The 16,063-nt window shown below is 38.2% G+C and overlaps 1 protein-coding gene across 1 annotated transcript in view; it reads left to right on the top strand.

Moving 5' to 3' along the window:
* LOC149781878 (DNA-directed RNA polymerase, mitochondrial-like) overlaps positions 1-16,063 on the top strand; it is a 113,021-nt gene that overhangs the window by 31,412 nt on the left and 65,546 nt on the right. The window contains exons 9-13 of the mRNA XM_089936072.1: positions 1,175-1,268; positions 2,982-3,055; positions 3,807-3,935; positions 6,420-6,536; positions 8,981-9,097. Of these exons, the coding sequence (XP_089792198.1) occupies positions 1,175-1,268; positions 2,982-3,055; positions 3,807-3,935; positions 6,420-6,536; positions 8,981-9,097 (531 nt within the window). The remainder of the gene's footprint in view (positions 1-1,174; positions 1,269-2,981; positions 3,056-3,806; positions 3,936-6,419; positions 6,537-8,980; positions 9,098-16,063) is intronic.

The following is a 16,063-nucleotide window of genomic DNA, read 5'->3' as shown; positions in this document are numbered from 1 at the left end:
AGTTTGCACTTCTTTGGTTATTATTTGATAGTTTGCACTTATTTGATTATTATTTGATAGTTTTCATTTTGAATACATTGTTAATAATTATCATCAATAGCAATTTTAGCTGCCAGACCCACTCCAGCCTCACTTTGCAGCAAATTTTACTATAAATAGAAATCTACCAACTGCTGGTGCAATTTTCAGTGTAAAATCCCACATTCTGGATTGTACTTGACAATGATTGTGTTAAATATGCACATTGACTTGATGACACTAGCCAAATATGCACATTGACTTGATGACACTAGCCAAATATGCACATTGACTTGATGACACTAGCCAAATATGCACATTGACTTGATGACACTAGCCAAATATGCACATTGACTTGATGACACTAGCCAAATATGCACATTGACTTGATGACACCAGCCAAATATGCACATTGACTTGATGACACTAGCCAAATATGCACATTGACTTGATGACACTAGCCAAATATGCACATTGACTTGATGACACTAGCCAAATATGCACACTGACTTGATGACACTAGCCAAATATGCACATTGACTTGATGACACTAGCCAATTATAATTAGATTTTGAACAATAAATGGGACCGCTTTTTATACAAAGGTATATAATTTGGAGAAGAAGAAAAAATTCTGGATTTTAAAATGAAACTTTTCTAACAAACGTTTCAAGAAACCATTTCTAATGAAACTTTCTTGATATCAACATGCACAGTTAAGATGAGGGAGGTGAAAATATAAAGGAGTTACCAGCAAATTTATATAGTTTCACTTGTTTCTAGTGATGCGTCCTGTCATCTTGTACTTGGTCTTGTGTCTCACTGAGATGTTATGAGAGAGTTTTGAAATAGAAATGGTTGTTGATTTTAAAAATGAAGCCAAAATGGTGATTTTGCTAGGTTCATGAGTTAAACACAGAACAAATGAGTGTTGCTTTGCCATGGCAAAATGTTGGTAAAAGGGGTGGGGAGGTGGGGGGCTTTGAAAATCAGTTTGGTTCATATTTTGTTGACTTAAAAATTCATAGTCCAGCTTGCCCACAGAAACCACAATTTGGCAACCCACAAATAATAATGAATGCAAAACATTTCAAACAAAATATAAGGAAGAAAATGTATCTTGCATACCTGTTGCAAACTTATTTTTCCATTTCAGAATCAACTTTATGACAGTTTGGTGGAGGAGTGGAGGAAAGTAATACGTGTGTCTTTTGAAGCAAAGCTGAAGAAACAGAAAGCTGAATCATCTAGTAATGACACAGTTCTCTTGGTTTTCAACACAAACTAAAATCTGCAGCAAAGCAATATAGCCTTAGACTTTTTACTTTCTATGGTCGGATGTTTCAGTCAACAATTTTGGATGAACTTCTTCACTTAAAACCAGATTTAATAAGAAGACTATGGTCATCTTCTTCTATCCCCTGACTTTTCAAAGAAAAGTGGGGTACATAATAGGTTTATTTCCATCTATCTGTCAACACTTTACCTTCTGATCGATACCTTGAAAGTGGTTTGAGATTTAGGGACGAGACGAAGTTCTTGTACGTCATGACCAGAAGCTGTACCGCATACCATATTAGAAGTCCCATCCTAAGTCAAGGTCATGATTTAGTATTTGTACCTTTTCATCATCATTGTCCTTTCTGCTCCATAACTTCAAAGCTGTTTGAGATTAAGGCATGATATTTTCTATACTTGTATATAATCACTGGAAGGTGTGTCATGTACTAAATTGGGGATGTTGTCATCAAGGTCAGATTCATGGCTCAGTGTTCTCCATCACACATGCCCAGCTGCTGTGGAATTTTAAAGCCATTAGAGAGTAAGGATGAAACTTGGCATGTGGGTACATCATCACTTGAAGTTCCACATTGTGAGTCCTATCTTCATGGTCAAAGTCACTGCTCAATATGTTGGGTTTCCATTACACTTTCTTCTTATTCAATAACAATTTTAGCCATTTGAGGTCAATAGATGAAGTTTTTTATACTCATGTCATGTGCTACAGTAGGGTTCCTATCTTTAAGGTCACGGTCACCAGTACACCACAGATATGATGTGCAAATCTAAAGGTAACACCTGTGACTTGGTTTGAAATATTTTTAGCCAGCACTCAGTGTGTACAGCTTGATTGTAAAAATGATTCTTTTTCATTTTGGGAGAGTCACATGTGGCCCATGTTCTAATTGAAGAATTTACCACAACCCCCATGTGATGTTAAATTGTACAATGTTGATTTTGATACAGTTCCTCGAAGAGACTCAGTAATTTGCTAGCATAAAGAAGTCAATTGAAGGAAAATGGTTTTTTTTGAAAGTAAAACTAAATGTGCAGACTTGCATCAGATGCATGGACACATCATGCAAAAACGTTGAATTAAGCCAGGCATAGGTGAAGGTCATTTTGGAAGATCCCAGTCACTCACTGACGCAAGTCAGATAACTTCAACTCTCTAAAAGAGACTTGGAGGATCATAGTGGTACTTCCCAAATTGGTTAGTTTCTGGGGAATGAACTTTTGGCTAGATGTGTGAAGATTTCAGTAGTTAATGAAATACCTGCACTTTTAATTTTTGTTATTAATCCTGCAGCTTTTTAATGAAAAAAATGCAATAGTCTGAATTTATCACTGATGTTGCTGTTAGTGATGGCATAATCATATTGCCATATTGACATCACTGAACTTATTATGACATACTGATGGCCTTGTACTTGAAGGCTGTTCAGAATCACCATTAATTGCATAAGAGGTTTTTGCTAGCATACGATGGAAAAAGCTCAGAAAGTTCCAGTTGAGGTAAAGGTGTCACATTTCCAAAAATAACTAACAGAATCATCAGTGCCAAGGTTTTGTGATCAAGTTTTTGAAAACATGTACAGTTATTTTGAATTATATCATGGCTTACATATGATGCAAAGACTTTGGCAAAACCCATTTTAGTCACAGTAACTTTCTACTTTCAGGTTTTTGGGGGATGTCTAAGTATCCATATCTCCTTCTTTTTCAACTTGAAGATTATGTAGACATCATCCTGGAGGTAACATGAAAATCCTGGGTACACTTCATTGTTGGGTATTGATACATTTTGAAAACTGAGCAGATTGACTATATACATGTAGAATGTTGCTTGATGTAATCCATGTGATGCATTGCTGCAGTACGAAACTTGAGTATATTGACTGTTATTTGCTAGTATAGTGTTGCAGGGTATAATCCCGTGTTGTGCACATTTTGCTTTCCGAAACCTGAATGTACAATTTATGTCTATGCTTCTAGTTAGTGTTACAGTGTGCAGTTGTGAGTTGCAGTGTATTTCAGATGTAGTAATGGGTCAGTGTAGCATACTGGTTTAGTTCTTAATTCAAGGTCAAAAGATGCTTTTAAATAAATGGCACATTTAACCCAAATTTTGCAAATAAAATGGACACAAATGTGTTCTTTTTTATGTAGCTTAATAGTGGACCCTAAAGAAAAAAAATGAAAGCAATACCACATTAAGTTACTAATCAGAAATATCAAGATTTTGTTTTCTTTTTTGGTTGTTGTTGTTGTTGTAAGGTTTAAAGCCATTTTTCAGCACACGATAGGCTATACATGGTGGCCAGTATTAATGGTGGAGGAAAAACCCGAGAAATCCACGGAAAGAACCACCGACCCTCGAGAAGCTACTGGCAAGCTTTCTTTGTTGGCATAAGGCTAGTGCAGCTTTGTAGTAAATCTGCTAGTGTCAGTGATCAAGGTCACAAGGTGACACAGGCAAGGTATTAACGTCAAACTTAACATTGCAGGAGGCATTGGACTTAACCAAGTACTCAAGCCAGAGTCCCAGCACCAGTTATATGTACCAGATGCTTGGTTACACAGTTTATGAGAAATATATACGGGAGAAAAAATTCATCAGGGATACCCCACGCAAGGTAAGCTGCACTCTTACAACATTATTTCAGATATTTACTTTTGTATATCATGAACCCAGTTGCATATTATGTGTACCCTAATCAGGATGTATTTGCCCCAGATCTGCCATAGTATTTTGTGCTGCTAGATCAGGATGTTTTTGCCCCAGATCTGCCATAGTATTTTGTGCTGCCAGATCAGGAAGTATTGGGCCAGATTTACACTAAGTATCATATGCCACATGATAAGGATGTACATATTCCATGTCTGTTGTAGTATTATGTGTTGCCTTATTATTGATGTATTTGTCCCACATGGACCCTAGTATCATGTGCCACCTGTTCAGGATGTACATGTCCCAGGTCTGTCCTAGTATCATGTGTTTGCCTTAGTATTGTGTACCATCTGATCAGGATGCATATATCCCAGGCCTGTTCTAGTATTATGTGCCACCCAATTAGGATGCACATGTTCCAGGTCTGTTCTAGTATTATGTGCCACCCAATTAGGATGCACATGTTCCAGGTCTGTTCTAGTATTATGTGCCACCCAATTAGGATGCACATGTTCCTGGTCTGTTCTAGTATTATGTGCCACCCAATTAGGATGCACATGTTCCAGGTCTGTTCTAGTATTATGTGCCACCCAATTAGGATGCACATGTTCCTGGTCTGTTCTAGTATTATGTGCCACCCAATCAGGATGCACATGTTCCAGGTCTGTTCTAGTATTATGTGCCACCCAATTAGGATGCACATGTTCCTGGTCTGTTCTAGTATTATGTGCCACCCAATTAGGATGCACATGTTCCTGGTCTGTTCTAGTATTATGTGCCACCCAATTAGGATGCACATGTTCCTGGTCTGCTCTAGTATTATGTGCCACCCAATTAGGATGCACATGTTCCTGGTCTGCTCTAGTATTATGTGCCACCCAATTAGGATGCACATGTTCCAGGTCTGTTCTAGTATTATGTGCCACCCAATTAGGATGCACATGTTCCAGGTCTGCTCTAGTATTATGTGCCACCTGACCAGGATGCACATGTTCCTGGTCTGTTCTAGTATTATGTGCCACCCAATTAGGATGCACATGTTCCAGGTCTGCTCTAGTATTATGTGCCACCCAATTAGGATGCACATGTTCCTGGTCTGCTCTAGTATTATGTGCCACCCAATTAGGATGCACATGTTCCTGGTCTGCTCTAGTATTATGTGCCACCCAATTAGGATGCACATGTTCCAGGTCTGCTCTAGTATTATGTGCCACCCAATTAGGATGCACATGTTCCTGGTCTGCTCTAGTATTATGTGCCACCCAATTAGGATGCACATGTTCCTGGTCTGCTCTAGTATTATGTGCCACCCAATTAGGATGCACATGTTCCTGGTCTGCTCTAGTATTATGTGCCACCCAATTAGGATGCACATGTTCCTGGTCTGCTCTAGTATTATGTGCCACCCAATTAGGATGCACATGTTCCAGGTCTGCTCTAGTATTATGTGCCACCCATTTAGGGTGCACATGTTCCAGGTCTGTTCTAGTATTATGTGCCACCCAATTAGGATGCACATGTTCCAGGTCTGTTCTAGTATTATGTGCCACCCAATCAGGATGCACATGTTCCAGGTCTGCTCTAGTATTATGTACCATCTGACCAGGATGTATTTGGCTCAGGTCTGCCTTTGCATTATTTGGCACTTCATCAAGATCTATGCAGTTTGCCTCATTTCAGAAGTTTTGCAAACAGACCTTGGTCTGTGCTGCTGATAGCCACACATGAAATACATAAGCATACAGTGTATATGGTATCTTGGCAAATAGAATGTGTCTAATATATGAACGAGATCCAGTTTAATATAATTGGAAATATTATTCCTGTGCCTTGACATGTTTGCAGAAGCATGGTGAGCCTTAGGTATTACTTTTCTGCTGGTGACAGAATCTGGTTTTGTGTTGGAGAATTTGTACCGCAGATACGGGGTGGATACACCAGCTTATGGGTGCTGGTGAGAAAACAAATTCTATGGAACAGTTGTATACATAATATCCAATTTTCTTTGAAACTTTTTTTGTGTAAGACTTATTTGCATCAGAAATGAAAATAGGATTTGACTTGTGTTGCTGGCATTCATATAAATTATTAGTTGTACATGACTGCCTGTCAGAATCAAGTCAATAACAGATTAATTTTTAGTCATGCATAGACACACTCCATGCTTGACATCTTGCTTTGGTCCCATTTATTCTTCTAGGGAAGCTTATTAGCTTCTTATTACAAACAAAAAAACCAATGTTTCACCTTTTTTATTTAAAATATTGAAGCTTTTTGGACTTTAACGTTTTGGTACATATTGGACCTTTGTGTTTTTCAAAAACAAGTCTAGTTCATTAAAATAATAGTAGTTGCAGCTTTCAAACATTGCAATGATTTGTGTTTGATTCAGAGAGAGTGCATTTATTTCATTTTTTTTTTGTTTGTCATTTTGTTTTGTTTTTATCAGCTTATGGAGGCTTACAAAGCATACTTACAGAAGATTACTGACTCTAAGGATCAGCTTACAGACCACAAAGAAACCTGGCAGAAAATCTCACAGGAAATGAATTGTGGGGCTTTGATGGTGGGTTCACAAATACTTGTGTAAAATCTGAAGACTGGGGGAAGAAGTGTGTGTGTGTGTGTATGTGTGTGTGTGTGTGTGAGTTCAGTTCATACAGCAGTGTAAACAAAGGTCTTCCTTTTTAAAATGCAGTATTTAGTGTCCATAACCATTGGTCTTGTTACATATCAATACACAATATAATGAGAAAGATATTAAACTTAATGATTGTGTTGTGTATGGGGGTGGGGTGGAGGAATGATTTTTTTAAAAAAATGCAAGTGAAACGCATGTTGATTACACAGTATTTGTTGTACTAAACTTTGTTATAGTGAGAGAAAAAAATTTGATAATTGTTTATTGGGGAATGGCAGGAATGGATAACAAAATGTGTGTAAAATGCTTTGTAATAAATTTTGTTTATGTAACTTTAATATTTTTCTTAATTTATCCTGTTTGTACATTTAAGTTTTTGAAATAAAAATGTTTTAAAAGGAAATAAAGATACATTAATTTTCTTCATGTTTTTTTTTCAGACCAGTTTCATGCATTTGAAAAATAAATTTGGTTATGTGGTCTATAGTGATATCTCTGGAGTGACATTAGAATGAGGGGCATTGTACTGAGACATAGCTGCATATTCTTGTGAACTAATGAAGAGATGAGAAAATATTTTAAAAAATCGTTCCTTTCTTGAAATGATGAAATTTTAACCTTAGGAAATTTCAGATTATGGAATATTTTGCTACTCTCTCATTGCTACTAATTAGAAATCTTCACAGACAAGAAATTCTAATTAAATGATATGTTGAATCTTTGTTTTATGTTGAGCCTGCCTTGATGGAATCTCAACATAGCAATCACTATAATGTCAATGCATGCTGTTAGCACACCTAGTCCACAGTCATTCATGGAGTGCCCTGCAACTTGGTAATATTGTTACCAGCACCTGAAGATATGCATATTGGCAAATCACTTTGATACAACAATGTTTATTATAGTTATTTCCCTTATATAAGTACTATAATTGCAGGGCATATTGTATTATGATAATGTCTGTCCAGTCAGTCCATCAGGCTGTTACCAATTTGGTTTCCATATACAGTAAGTTTTTCCCCCATTTAATTACCAAACTTGGTTGAAGGTTTGAACATGTGGTATGGAATAAGCATCAGAGCTCTGTGGTCAGGCTTGCTGTGCCTGAAGGAAGAAAAATGATTTCCATTCAGTAATTTTTAGTTATCCACCATCTACAGTTTGAGAAAGGAATACCCTGTTGATGCCAGAGCCAAAGGCCAGCGTTCCTGTGGCTGAAAGAAGAACAGTGGTCTTTGCAAAATACTCAGTCATTGACAGCAGACTTTGTGGATGGATTGCATATAATGTATGGAAGAACCCTACTGATTTTAGAGTCCAAATGTTAGGTCAAGGTAACTGACTGAAAGAAGAAAAAATGGTTTCTGCACATTAATATTAGTACTATATGACATACTTCAACCCAGTTCTGTTGATTGCATTCTCTTATGGTAGGGAAGAAAGATTTTGAAGTTAAAAGATCATGGTCTCTTTGACATAAGAAAAATGGTTCCAGCGCAAACAAAATTTCATTTTTGACATAGAGGAATAATAAAGATGGGACAGGGGTAAAAAGGTGCTACTCATGATACTCTGGCTTAACACAGTTTATGACACGGTCTTGTTAATGCAACTAGGCTCTCAGTTTTGTATTGCTTGCCATGAAAGTTAGTTAATATTATGGTTATTACCTGATGTGCATACTAATCAATGACTTTGCTAATGCAATTTATTTGAGGTATTTGCCCTTTTTGTCTTGCAGCTTAATGAAATGCAATCACATTCACGCAATTAGTTCCTCAATTTTTGATAGATTGCCATGAGCCTTTGTAACTGTTATGGCCATCATCTGTAGATGAGGATATTTATCAAATCATTGTGCAGATTTTACAAGAGTTATTGCTCATTTTGACTTGCAGTTGATTGCATTGTGTGACAGTATATTCTCCACGTAACTAGTTTCACAGTGGCCTGACATGAATCTTGGGAAATGTTGTGATCATCTGAAAATGCAAACATCAGCAGATCTTGGCATCTGATTTTTTTTATGCGAGTTTTTTACCTCATTTTACTTGGAGCATATGACGGAATACTGTGAACAGATCTAGATTCACAGTCATTGTGGCACATGATTTGAAGATGATAAATTACTTTGTATTCATAGCTTTGGTTAGTGTTTTTGCACGATGTGTACTACAGATGAACGCAGTGCAAGACAGGGTTAAAGCCTGAAGTGGTGGATGGATAGACAAATTACTGATATATGGACTGATATGTGGATACACAAATATAAATTATTATACATTCCACATGCTTATGGGATAATGGGAGGCAAAAGAACCAAATGTTAACCTATGAAAGCTTCCTGATTATGCTGTGTATTGTTTCAGCTATTCGAGGTGTACAAAAACTATCTTGACAAGTTTGCAGACCCATGTGAACAACTCGTCAATCATCGAATCATATGGCAGAAAATTGCTCAGGATAAGAATTGTGGTGCACTGTTGGTAAGTTGCCATTCCTGTTATACTGTCGTTTATAAACCTTTTTCTTTAATAATGTTTTTACTTGCCAGATCTCTCAAAACAGAAGTAAATCGGAGCATTTAAAACTCATTAAATTTTCAGTTTTGTGACTTAACAGTTTTGGCAGTTACAGAGGTTGTCGTAATCACTGTTTGCAGGTGTTTGTATTGGACATTTAGTATTCCATTGTATCATAGCTATTTTATCAGTTTGTCCCACCAAAGTAATTTCAGTACATAATACAATCTTTATGTGGTTTTCGGACATCCTTAAATTTATTCTGTTTGTAACTACGATTTCCAGTCATTAATTTAATCTTTGGTTCTACTGGTCATTGACCAAAAGAGTTTATGGAATGGTCTGTTTTTTGTCATCTGTCATCCATCTGTCCATGAACACAAGTTTGTTTTCACTCCTCCTCCTACACTACATTTAGGATTACCTTGAAACTTTATACACAGATTCATCTCATTGGTCTGGTTGGTCCTAAATGAAAATGGTGTTGCTCAGACATCCACTATGTCCATTACAATGACCCTCTTCAAAGTTTTAGGGGCCCCGAGTTGTCTAAAGCGCTCTCCGTTACAGATCACTGTCATCTCACCTCTTTCTGCGTGGGTTCAAGTCTAGGATTTGGCCAATGTGGGTATGTGAGAAAGCTTGCCAGTAGCTTCTCGTGGGTCGGTGGTTCTTCCCAGGATTTTTCCGGGTTCTTCCTCCACCATTAATACTGGCCGCCATGCATAGCCTATCGTTTGCTGAAAAATGGCGTTAAACCCCACAACAACAACTCTTCACAGTTTTGTTATCTCTACTCCAGAATGGATGGTCATATCAGTGTGGGTTTTTCACTGCAAGATCTGTTATTATATCTTGTTGGTCCTAAACGAAAATTGTGACAATCTGCTATCCACCTTACCCACAATGGCACCCATCTTTAAAATCTTGTTATCTCTACTCTCTTGGATGGATTTTCATATCATTTTGGGGTTTTCACTAAAAGACTTCATATCATGTCTAGCTGGTACTAAATAAAAATGGTGCCAGTGTGACAGTCAATATGGCCACAGATGCAGCCATCTTAATAATCTTGTTATAATTCAATTTGAACAGAAAGTTCTATTGACTTGGCGTTTTCACCAGAAGACTTCATATGGTGTCCAGTTGGTTTTAAATAAAAATGCTACCAATTTAACATCCAACATGGATGCCACAGCATCCATCTTGAAAATCTTTTTATTGCTATGCCTCCTGAATGGTGTACCCTCCCTACAAAAAGACTCACTAGTTGCCCTTTGCAGATTTTTGACCATAGTTTTACTTCAGGTTCTTGTGAAGAAAAAATAAAATGTGAAATCAAGATTTCTCAGTAGTGCATTATATGTTGTTGCAGTTATTTTCAAGTACCATAAATTGATATGAGTAATAAATGAGAGGTTCATTTTGGTTATGTTAATCAGTTTTAAAATAAATTGTTTCTCCTGAGAAATAGCACAGTTGCTAAAAAGAAAAGATAAAGTTATAAAATGTTTATGCATAAACTTTTGTATTCCTAATACTATTGGAATAAATTTTGAAAATCATTTGAATCTGTTGTACTTGATTAAATATTGGAAAAAAATGGCTTTCAGTAGCAGATATATAAAACTAACACGATTGACCTAAATGGAAAAGTAATATATTAATTTGATGAACTGCATTGAGATTTAAAACCCCAACTGTTGGATGTATGTGAAGGTAAATGTTAAGAGAATTTCATAATTACTAATCTTCGACAGTTTCTGTTCAGTCTTCCGATAGGTGTGTCCAGTTGAATCATATATTAGTGAGATGGTCATATAAAGCAGTTGTGACAACTAGCTGTGTATGTCCATCACCAGAAGCTGTTCATGTTGATAAGCAAGTTACATTCATCACCAGAAGCTGTTCATGTTGATGAGTCAGTTACATCATCACCAGAAGCTGTTCTTGCTGATCAGCAAGTTACATTCATCACCAGAAGCTGTTCATGTTGATCATCAAGTTATGTTCATCACCAGGAGCTGTTCATGTTGATCAGCAAGTTATGTTCATCACCAGAAGCTATTCGTGTTGATCAGCAAGTTATGTACATCAACAGAAGCTGATCATATTGATCAGCAAGTAACGTTCATCACCAGAAGCTGTTCTTGTTGATCAGCAAGTTATGTTCATCACCAGAAGTTGTTCATGTTGATCAGCAAGTTACATTCATCACCAGAAGCTCTTCATGTTGATCAGCAAGTTACATTCATCACCAGAAGCTGTTCATGTTGATCAGCAAGTTACATTCATCACCAGAAGTTGTTCATGTTGATCAGCAAGTAACATTCATCACCAGAAGCTGTTCTTGTTCATCATCAAGTAAGTTCATCACCAGAAGTTGTTCATGTTGATCAGCAAGTTACATTCATCACCAGAAGCTGTTCATGTTGATCAGCAAGTTACATTCATCACCAGAAGCTGTTCTTGTTGATCAGCAAGTTATGTTCATCACCAGAAGTTGTTCATGTTGATCAGCAAGTTACATTCATCACCAGAAGCTCTTCATGTTGATCAGCAAGTTACATTCATCACCAGAAGCTGTTCATGTTGATCAGCAAGTTACATTCATCACCAGAAGTTGTTCATGTTGATCAGCAAGTAACATTCATCACCAGAAGCTGTTCATGTTGATCAGCAAGTTACATTCATCACCAGAAGCTGTTCATGTTGATCAGCAAGTTACATTCATCACCAGAAGCTGTTCTTGTTGATCAGCAAGTTATGTTCATCACCAGAAGTTGTTCATGTTGATCAGCAAGTTACATTCATCACCAGAAGCTCTTCATGTTGATCAGCAAGTTACATTCATCACCAGAAGCTGTTCATGTTGATCAGCAAGTTACATTCATCACCAGAAGTTGTTCATGTTGATCAGCAAGTAACATTCATCACCAGAAGCTGTTCTTGTTCATCATCAAGTAAGTTCATCACCAGAAGTTGTTCATGTTGATCAGCAAGTTACATTCATCACCAGAAGCTGTTCATGTTGATCAGCAAGTTACATTCATCACCAGAAGCTGTTCTTGTTGATCAGCAAGTTATGTTCATCACCAGAAGTTGTTCATGTTGATCAGCAAGTTACATTCATCACCAGAAGCTCTTCATGTTGATCAGCAAGTTACATTCATCACCAGAAGCTGTTCATGTTGATCAGCAAGTTACATTCATCACCAAAAGCTGTTCATGTTGATCAGCAAGTTATGTTCATCACCAGAAGCTGTTCATGTTGATCATCAAGTTACGTTCATCACCAGAAGCTGTTCATGTTGATAGGCAAGTAACGTTCATCACCAGAAGCTAATCATATTGATCAGCAAGTAACGTTCATCACCAGAAGCTGTTCTTGTTGATCAGCAAGTTATGTTCATCACCAGAAGTTGTTCATGTTGATCAGCAAGTTACATTCATCACCAGAAGCTCTTCATGTTGATCAGCAAGTTACATTCATCACCAGAAGCTGTTCATGTTGATCAGCAAGTTACATTCATCACCAGAAGTTGTTCATGTTGATCAGCAAGTAACATTCATCACCAGAAGCTGTTCTTGTTGATCATCAAGTAAGTTCATCACCAGAAGTTGTTCATGTTGATCAGCAAGTTACATTCATCACCAGAAGCTGTTCATGTTGATCAGCAAGTTACATTCATCACCAGAAGCTGTTCGTTTTGATCAGCAAGTAATGTTCATCACCAGAAGCTGTTCATCACCAGAAGCTGTTCATGTTGATCAGCAAGTAACGTTCATCACCAGAAGCTGTTTATGTTGATCAGCAAATTACGTTCATCACCAGAAGTTGTTCATGTTGATCAGCAAGTAACGTTCATCACCAGAAGCTGTTTGTGTTGATCAGCAAGTAACATTCATCACCAGAAGTTCATGTTGATCAGCAGTTACATTCATGACCAGAAGCTGTTCATGTTGATCAGCAAGTAACGTTCGTCACCAGAAGCTGTTTGTGTTGAGCAGCAAATTACATTCATCACCAGAAGCTGTTCGTGTTGATCAGCAAATTACATTCATCACCAGAAGCTGTTCATGTTGATCAGCAAGTTACGTACATCACCAGAAGCTGTTCATGTTGATCAGCAAGTTACATTCATCACCAGAAGCTGTTCATGTTGATCAGCAAGTTATGTTCATCACCAAAGGCTGTTCGTGTTGATCAGCAAGTTACGTTCATCACCAGAAGCTGTTCATGTTGATCAGCAAGTTACATTCATCACCAGAAGCTGTTCATGTTGATCAGCAAGTTACATACATCAACAGAAGCTGTTCATGTTGATCATCAAGTTATGTTCATCACCAGAAGCTGTTCATGTTGATCAGCAAGTTACGTTCATCAACAGAAGCTGTTAATGTTGATCAGCAAGTTATGTTCATCACCAGAAGCTGTTCATGTTGATCAGCAAGTTACGTTCATCACCAGAAGCTGTTCATGTTGATCAGCAAGTTACGTACATCACCAGAAGCTGTTCATGTTGATCAGCAAGTTACATTCATCACCAAAAGCTGTTCATGTTGATCAGCAAGTTACGTTCATCACCAGAAGCTGTTCATGTTGATCAGCAAGTTACGTTCATCACCAGAAGCTGTTCATGTTGATAGGCAAGTAACGTTCGTCACCAGAAGCTGTTCGTGTTGATCAGCAAATTACATTCATCACCAGAAGCTGTTCGTGTTGATCAGCAAATTACATTCATCACCAGGAGCTGTTCATGTTGATCAGCAAGTTATGTTCATCACCAGAAGCTGTTCATGTTGATCAGCAAGTTATGTTTATCACCAGAAGCTGTTCATGTTGATCAGCAAGTTACGTACATCAACAGAAGCTGTTCATGTTGATCATCAAGTTATGTTTATCACCAAAAGCTGTTCATGTTGATCAGCAAGTTACGTACATCACCAGAAGCTGTTCGTGTTGATCAGCAAGTTATGTACATCACCAGAAGCTGTTCATGTTGATCAGCAAGTTATGTTCATCACCAGAAGCTGTTCATGTTGATCAGCAAGTTACGTTCATCACCAGAAGCTGTTCGTGTTGATCAGCAAATTACATTCATCACCAGAAGCTGTTCGTGTTGATCAGCAAATTACATTCATCACCAGGAGCTGTTCATGTTGATCAGCAATTTACATTCATCACCAGAAGCTGTTCATGTTGATCAGCAAGTTATGTTCATCACCAGAAGCTGTTCATGTTGATTAGCAAGTTACATTCATCACCAGAAGCTGTTCATGTTGATCAGCAAGTTACGTACATCAACAGAAGCTGTTCATGTTGATCATCAAGTTATGTTTATCACCAGAAGCTGTTCATGTTGATCAGCAAGTTATGTTCATCACCAGAAGCTGTTCGTGTTGATCAGCAAGTTACGTACATCAACAGAAGCTGTTCATGTTGATCAGCAAGTTATGTTCATCACCAGAAGCTGTTCATGTTGATCAGCAAGTTACGTTCATCACCAGAAGCTGTTCATGTTGATCAGCAAGTTACATTTGTCACTAGAACCGCTCCGGTGGCTTAGTGGTTAGAGCATCTGCCTCGGATGTAGGAGGTCGTGGGTTCGATCCCTGGCCAAGTCATACCAAAGACTTACAAAAATGGTGCTTACAGCTGTCTCGCTTGGTGCTCAGCATTAAGAGGTTAGTGTTAGGACAGGTCGGCCTGGTGTCAGGATAATGTGACTGGGTGGGACATTATGCTACATGTTGTTGTTGTAGGGTTTAACGCCATTTTTCAGCACACGATAGGCTATGCATGGCGGCCAGTATTAATGGTGGAGGAAGAACCTGGGAAAACCCCAGGAATGACTACTGACCCACGAGAAGCTACTGGCAAGCTTTCTGACATACCCACATTAACCAAATCCTAGACTCAAACCCATGCAGACAGAGGTGAGATGGCAGCGATCCTTTACGGAGAGCGCTTTAGACCACTCGGCCACTTGGGGCCCCTATGCTACATATCTGCAGCATGATGCCCCAGTGCTAGACATCACTATAAACTGCCACACTGCAGACATTGTAGCGAAATGACTGAAAAATTGTTACAGCTACATTAAAAATCCAAGTCGCACACACATTCATCACTAGAAGCTTTTCATGTTATCATTGGACTTTTTTTATAATGAGGTGTTGCAATTGTTTGACTAGGCTTATCTCTAATATAAAGGTAGAGGTGTGATGCACAAGAGTTGGTGGTATATTTTTTCATAAGTAAATTAAACCTGTCTTGTTCTTGTTGTTTTGGGGTTTAACACCCTTTCTCACCGGGACCCCAAGTGGTCTAAAGCATTCTCCATTACGGATCACTGCCATCTCAACTCTGTCTGCGTGGGTTCGAGTCTAGGATTAGGCCAATGTGGGTATGTGAGAAAGCTTGCCAATAGCTTCTCGTGGGTCAGTGGTTCTTCCCGGGTTTTTCCTAGATTCTTCCTACACCATTAATACTGGCCGCCATACATAGCCTATCATGTGCTGAAAAATGGCGTTAAACCCCACAACAACGTCAACAACACCCTTTCTCAGTGCAAAATAGGCTATATACATAGCCGCCAGTAGAGCTGGTGGAGGAAGAACCCTGGAAAACCCAGGTAAGAACCACTGACCCATGGGAAGCTACTGGCAGCTTTCTCATATATCCCCACTGGCCAAGCACAAGACTTGAACCTACACAGAAAGTGAACAGATGGCAGTGATTGGTAAAGGTGAGCACTTTAGACTACTCGGCCACCTGGGGCTCCACTGTGTCTTTGTTTTTAAGTAATAGAATTACCATCAGAAATTTTGATTGCCTCTGATGGTGTTGGTGATCACTAGCACCAACATGGACATGAAATTGGATTTTTGTACAAGTAACTGATAAACAACAAAAAATGAGCTTTT

The sequence above is a fragment of the Sinohyriopsis cumingii genome, chromosome 15 (genome assembly GCF_028554795.1).
Source record: "Sinohyriopsis cumingii isolate HCF-2022 chromosome 15, ASM2855479v2, whole genome shotgun sequence".
Lineage (NCBI taxonomy): Eukaryota > Metazoa > Mollusca > Bivalvia > Unionida > Unionidae > Sinohyriopsis > Sinohyriopsis cumingii.
Note: the sequence above shows the minus strand (reverse complement) of the source record. Positions and strands in the feature narration are given on the sequence as shown.